The sequence below is a fragment of the Priapulus caudatus genome, unplaced genomic scaffold (genome assembly GCF_000485595.1).
Source record: "Priapulus caudatus unplaced genomic scaffold, Priapulus_caudatus-5.0.1 Scaffold57, whole genome shotgun sequence".
NCBI lineage: Eukaryota > Metazoa > Priapulida > Priapulimorpha > Priapulimorphida > Priapulidae > Priapulus > Priapulus caudatus.
Window position 1 is genome coordinate 384,759 of NW_014577118.1, and position 7,349 is coordinate 392,107.

The window sequence follows — 7,349 nt, forward strand, 5'->3', positions numbered from 1 at the left end:
GCGTGTGGGTGGGGTGGGGTGGGTGGGGGCTAGTAGGGTGAGATGACTGATTGAAGCGCGTGTGGGTGGGGTGGGGGTGGGTGGGAGCTAGTAGGGTGAGATGACTGATTGGGGTGGGGGTGGGTGGGGGCTAGTAGGGTGAGATGACTGATTGAAGCGCGTACGTAGTTGCGGCGGTAGCATGCTGACTGATACAAGTAGCAGCGATCAACGCTAGCCAGCCATGCATGCGCACGTTTCCTGCTTTCTGAAAAAGCAATCGCATTCATATAAACTAGAAGCCGATAACGGTTAAAAACGTCGGCTCGCCTACGGACTAACTAACTACGTACTGACTGCGTACCACCGCCCCGGCTGCTGCTGCGGCTGTTACTACTAATGTAGCTGATATCTGAACAGGTTTTATCTCGCTGGAGCTCCCGATTCTGCAGTTTTACCACAGGCTTTGTACTACGGACTTCTCTCTTCCCTCGGCCGCGTGCAATTTACATCGGTTTTCATTCATCCCGCATGCCTGGCTCCGCTATAGGCCAGCCACAAAGGCGCAGTGTGGCTGCGCACAACTCACACGCCGACTTTATACGTGTGCGCCGACTTGGCAGCGCGCCAAGATACACTGCGCTTGCTAGGTGGCCGGCAGCTCGCGTGCGGCTGCCAGTGGATTGCCAGCTGCCGTCGTGTTCACGTCTATCGCAAGAGCTCCGCTTATGTGTGCGTTTTTGGAACTGTAAATGTCTGTCGTGCGTAGTATCGTCGTATATAGTTGTACTTAAATAAATATATATATATATATGATATAAGCTGTGCGTGTTCACGAACCACATGTGAGTGTGCCAATGAAACTTATCGTTCATTAATTTCGTGTCAAATTCGAGTAGATTTCGGTGCAGTACTCGCGGTGACTTCGGTGCTGCGTTTGTTTTTCTCGATCTCGTGTTGCATTTAACCCGCACGGACTCACTCACTACCGGTAGCGGTGCTGCGTGTGATAGCGCACAGCCGTGTAGAAACCACGGAGGTCGGCAGTAGCGTACATGCAATCAGCCAGCTTCCCTCGTCGTGACTGACTGTATCTATCGCATTGCTCACACACGAACGAGAGAGCGTTTCTGCACAGAGGGGAAGAACGAGCGAGCGAGCAGCAATCGCAGCGTTGTACTGCTTCTATTCTACGTGATCGCTCGTGGTCGACACACACACACACACACGTCATATAACGAACAGTGGACGGCGACGAGCGACGAGCGACGAGCGAGCTGTCGTCTGTCTGACGGCTGACTGGTCAGTGTGCTGGTGGTGCGCACGACTCTCCCTCCCTCCCGATCGCCGCGCCACGCATTTGTTCACCGGCGGCCGTAGCGGACAGACGTGTACAGCGAGGCATGCGAGATCTGATGACCGCTTCCCAGCCGACGACGTGAGCGGCGACGTTGTTTCGACGAAGCGAACAGCGTGTGCCTGCCATTCATTATCGCAGAGCAACCGGCAGACGACGGACGTACATGTACAGAGAGTGCTCGGTGGTACAGTGTGTGCGCCTCCATCCACCGCCTAGTCAGCGCTGCGTGTAGAGAACACCGGGCCGTGCGTGAGTGTGTGTTCGGTCGGTGCAGGCGAGTACAGACTACATGAACAGGCCAGACAGAATGCTGGGTGGCACGAAGGCCAACAGGTTTCAGAGGTCTCCTTTAGGTAAGTTCCCGCGTTAGTACTGTAACTCGGTGTACTTAAAGGCATAACGCTGCGTACTTACTTACTCGGTATTGTGCTCGATGTACGAATGACTGACTGTAGCAGTTAACTCGCCGATGACCCACATGATCTGTGTACACACATATCTGTCCTTGAATCGCGTGTACGAGATAAGAAGACTCGGCACAGTTTTACGCAGTAAACCCCGCGGAGAAATTTAATGCCGGGACGCCGGCGTATACTACACCTAGGCAAAATTTCCCTTAGTACAGTAGTGTGTTGCATCGCGTTTTCCGATGCAAGTCGGTCCTCGCGTGATGCTGTAGCTAGCTAGCTAGCACTCCTTAAAATTGCATAGGCGGACTAATATAGTAATAACACTGCAGTGTAGTGCATGTGCATCCATGCATGGATACGGTACATTGCGTAATGTTCACAAAACGCATCTTTGTCAAATTTGTTCGGGTGAGGGTGCGCACGCGTGCGTGCGTGCGTGCGTTCGTGCGGGATGCCGTACATGCGCGTGTGTGCTCACATTTGCGAAAATGAATTGTGGTCAGCGCTTATATCCATGAACGCGTGTGTATGTTCGCGCGTGCGTTCGTGCGGGAAAGTGTGCGTGCATGTGTGCCAGGGCGGTTTACATCGCGGGTGTAGACGCGGAGACGTAAAATGAATTTACCTGGTAAACGTATCGATTGAACGGATTTTGTCACGATGACGCTAGTTTTTTTTTCGGCTGAAATAAAAGTCGCGTTATTTTCAACGCGACAAGTCTATAGCGAATACAAGTGCGAGAATGAAGCTGTTTTTGCCGATTTCCTAAATTGATGTCGCGTTGTTAGTTTGCGATTGAAGTTATACCCGGACTTGGTGATTCTCATCTTTTCCATAGAGAGTTTATATATTCGGTATTGCCAAGATTTTGACCTACTAAGTGTTGTATATCATTCGCGTGCATGCATGGGGCAATGCGTGTGTGTGTGTGTGTAGGGGGGGGGGGGTGTAGATGCGCATCTCACACTCGCACTGTACATATATCATAGTGTAGTAGTCCTACTATCTTTTCTTTATTGCGAAATGTTTATTATATGATGAATGTAATATATATTATATATGTACAGTGTGAGAGTGTGGGTGAATCTGCTTGAATCTGCAGCCAATGGTTTCGCTAGCTAGCAGCTGAATGCGTTAAATTGACGCGTGAAAATATTTTATTCCTATTCGTGCAGCAATACCGTGCTAGGGGAAGCGGCTACACGGTGCGTTTTGGACGTACGTCTAGGACGCATCGTGTAAATAGGCCCAATTATAGACACAAAAGTTACGTAGTGCATGTAACGAAAATATTCGCCTACACTTGTACTGATGGAAGGGAGTGTCACAGGTGCGCGTGTGTGTCTGCATGCGTGCGGGCGTGCGGGCGCACACGTACGTGCAAGCGTGGCTGCCGTGTGTGGTTTAGGCCGTGGTTAGGTGTGAATTCAGGCCCCGGCGGAGCCACAGGCACTTGGAACGTCTCAATAAAAAAAAGGTTAATAAACACGAAATGTATTTACTACCAAAGTCATTTACTACCAATATATATTTATGTGTCAGTGTGCAGCAGCTAGCGTGCGGTGTACTTGTGTGTTGCAGATGAGCATTTGACCGGCATTTACAGGTGATGATAGGCGAAATAGAGTAGAGAAATATTAAGACTTTGGTAGTAAATACATTTCGTGTTTATTTACCTTTTTTTATTGAGACGTTCCAAGTGCCTGTGGGCGGAGCGACCCACAGCTGTTTAATCAGGGTGCTTCAAAGTTATTGCGAGAGTGCACACACACACGCGCGCGCACACGCACACACGAACACACACACACACACACACACACACACACACACACACACACACACACACACACACACACGTACATTACCTGGCAGCTAGTACATACATGCTCCGATGCTCGCCGACTCATACTCAGCCGCGCGAACGTGCCCGAACCTTCCGCAGAGCCTACTTGTATGCCAACGAACGTAGAGATATATACGAGCAGTGCTGATGACGCCTCGAGTTTGAACACCCTCTCCCTGAGGGGGTGCTTACGAGGTTCGGGCGCACAAGGAAGAAATTAAAATGTCGTTTTCGAGCAGGTATACGCGGCCGTCTGAAATTTATTTGCAGCGCGCCGTCGCTGGCAGCGTTTAAGATTAATTGCGTTCATAACTAGATCCGACGTTGAAGACGTGTATTAAATCGTCTCTGCATGGTAGCAGCGCACAGCACAAATGAAGTTCAGCAGCAAGTAGCAAGTAGCTCTCACTCTCTCTCTTTCTCTCTCTCTCTCTCTCTCTCTCTCTCTCTCTCTCTCTCTCTTTCTTTCTTTCTCTCTCTGTTTAATGTCTCTCTCTCTCTCTCTTTCTTTCTTTCTCTCTCTCTATCTATCTTTCTCTCTTTGTTTGTCTGTCTGTTTGTGTCTCTTTCTATTTCACCCTCTCTCTCTCTCTCTTTCGCGCGCTCTCTCTCTGGCTCTCTCTCCCCCCCCGCGCGGGCTCTCTCTTCCCCCTCTCGCTCTCTCTCTGCCCGCGTAGTTGTCTGTCCTTCGTTCCGCAACAGGAAACTCCGCCCAAATAGCGAGGCGACGGGGGAAACGGGTTGAACCGGGCAGCAAGCAAGCATTTCGAGAAGGTTTTTGTGTGTTCTAGACTTTGATGTATTTTATTCGAAGTTGAAATGGTCGCGGAACGCGTCGTAATTGGCCGGATAAACGAGTTAATTAATCCCACATCTGCGCAGTTGCACTGCTCGTGTGTTTTTGAGGGTAAGACGCTAACGCGTAATAGCTGATTAAGCTATCGACCGGTCTGAAAAGTTAACGTAGTCGCAAAACCTCGGAAAAAATCGCGCGGCAAAAGAAGTGGCCAATAATGGGCAAAAGAAGCCGTGGCGTGATCGACTGAGACTGAGATCAAGACCTATGACATAATCATGTAGTGAAAACACGTTGAAGGGCGTGCTTGCTGCCGACTGTTTATGTGTTACGCATATATATATATATATATATATATATATATATATACTCTCAGTCTCACATAAATATAGTCTACACGAACGCGTGATCGTGTTTGCACAGCCTGCAGATTCGTGCACGCCAAGCAACAAAGAGCAATAATATTTTATAGTCTTTGAGTTTCCCGAGGTACCCAGTCCAACCAACAACAGTCATCGGTCAATATTATTATTTTTACAGCCCGATAACTGGGTTTGTGGAATTAAACAACGACAGCACACAACTGTAGAAATGCGAATCTCCCACGCATGCCGTAATGGTTGTCGCCTTTATTGCTGCCTCTGTTGTAAAATTGTACGTACGCGGTCGATGGCGGTATTATGTAGACAGATGCTGATTTTTATTGTGAAAGTATACCGATTGCAGCGCATTGCGCCGCGCGTGTATTGTGCGTATTAACTGCATGCAGAGTATATAGAGGTCGGTTCAATTGGCACCGCTCTTGTGTGCGCGCGCTGCTATTGCGGTAGCGATATGATGACAAAAATTCAACGGAATTTGATTAAAACCTATTTGCGACAAAATACCAGTTGTCTGTTAGTCGACGAGCTACTCGCGCGAAGTCTTGCACGCGTCCGCTACTGCTGCTGCTGCTGTTACTACTACTGCTGCTGCCGCTACTACTGTTGCTGCTGCTGCTACTACTGCTGCTGGTGTTGCTGCTGCTGCTACGGATGCTGCTACTACTACTGCTGCTGCTGCTGGTGGTGGTGGTGGTACTGCTACTACTACTGCTGCTGCTGCTACTGCTGCTGCTGCTACTGCTTAGTAACTGCTACTACTAGTGCTGCTGCTGCTGCTGGTGGTGGTGGTGGTACTGCTACTACTACTGCTGCTGCTGCTACTGCTGCTGCTGCTACTGCTTAGTAACTGCTACTACTAGTGCTGCTGCTGCTGCTGGTGGTGGTGGTGGTGGTGGTGCTGCTGCTGCTGCTGCGACTGCTACTACTACTGCTGCTGCTACTACTACTGCTGCTGCTACTGCTATTGCTGCTGCTACTGCTGCTGGTGCTACTGCTTAGTAACTGCTACTACTGCTGTTACTGCTGCTACTGCTACTGCTACTGCTACTGCTACTGCTACTGCTACTGCTACTGCTACTGCTACTGCTACTGCTACTACTACTACTACTACTACTGCTGCTGCTGCTACTACTGCTGCTGCTGCTGGTGGTGGTAGTGGTGCTGTTGCTGGTGGTGCTGTAGCTCTAGTCTCTGTATAGCCCGCGTGCAGTTGCTGCAGGACCTGCGGCAACTGTACACGGGCTATCTAGAGCTATAGTGCTGCTGCTGCGGTTTTCAATGACGATGCTACCTCGCTCGAATTCACATTTTACTGGGGGCGAGGGAAACCTGGCTGGATGTGTCCCCCCCTAAACAATAAATTGATTGAACATGTTTAAAATGTATGAAAATGATTGCGCTCGTTGTTTGCCAAATGTCGTCACGATGAATTATTCATGGAGAGCTGAAATGGAACAAAATGCAATTTGTTGCATGTGTGCACGTGCACCGCGGTGCTTGCACTCTGTGCACGACAGCCGATCAGCGCTTGCCAACCGTGCCACAGAATAATTACCTTCTCCTCTCTCTCCCTCCCCCGCCTCCTCTCTTCCTCCCTCTCTGCATCTCTTTCTCTCTCCTTGTCTGTTTCTCTTGGCGATACTCGATCGATTCCACCCAGCGCCACTGTCTCCCTGTTTCTCACTATCTCGTTTTTGTCCGTTTCTTACCTATCTCTCTCCCTTTCCCTCCATTCCTCATCCATCTGCTCCCCATCCTCTCCTTGTCTCTCTCCTTTCTCTTCTCTCCCCCCTTACTCATTTTTGGCATAAACAGCGTGCGCCGGCAGCGGGGAAGGTATATGACCTCGTTAGATGTTCCACCTCCGTTCACCTGTTTTGCATAATGCGTTCATATTCGTGCGAGATAGTTGATAGCTATCTGTTTGCGTATTGTATACGATTTTCCACAGTTGAATTTCGTATAATAATAACACGGGGGCCCGGGCTGTGTTGCGTACATTGTGCGCCGTGGCTTTCAGTTTGCGCAAGTTTATTGACCATATTTGAATAAACGCGTGTTAGCTTTTAGGGATGATTTTTTTCATGCCAGAACCCGTTTATTGCTCATCGGGACCTGTTCTCTGGTTAGCAAAACCATCGAGTAACGCGCACGTATTCTCGATTCACGTTTGCTTGTCAGTATGGTGTATGTCCCGTTGATGGTCAATACAAGCGTGGACCAAGCTTGTGTGCGTGCGTACTTGTGTGTGTGCGTGCGTGCGTGTGGGCGAGCGGGATGCACGGTGCAGAGTGTGTCTGCTTGCTGCCACGGGTCAATTTCGCAGGTGATACACAATTCCTGCGCCTGGTACTGTATTCGGCCAGAAGGTTGTGAATTCGAGGGTTTGTGACTTTTGTGGACGTATGCGTGCATGCGTATCTACGCACACACGTATGTGTGTGTGTGTGTGTGTGTGTGTGTGTGTGTGTGTGTGTGTGTAGTGTGGTACGGTAACGGTAGGTTATACTTACCTAACCGTTTCGTTACGTTTACGTTTAGGAAGGTACGACGACGTAACGTACGTAAGTACGTATTA

General features: G+C 49.5%; 1 protein-coding gene across 1 annotated transcript in view; it reads left to right on the top strand.

The window, feature by feature from the left end:
- Nucleotides 1-672: 672 nt before the first annotated feature.
- Nucleotides 673-7,349, top strand: part of LOC106821056 (protein FAM117B-like) — a 144,747-nt gene continuing 138,070 nt past the window's right edge. Inside the window, exon 1 of the mRNA XM_014825697.1 lies at nucleotides 673-1,692. Within this exon, the coding sequence (XP_014681183.1) occupies nucleotides 1,629-1,692 (64 nt within the window). The 5' untranslated portion in view covers nucleotides 673-1,628. The remainder of the gene's footprint in view (nucleotides 1,693-7,349) is intronic.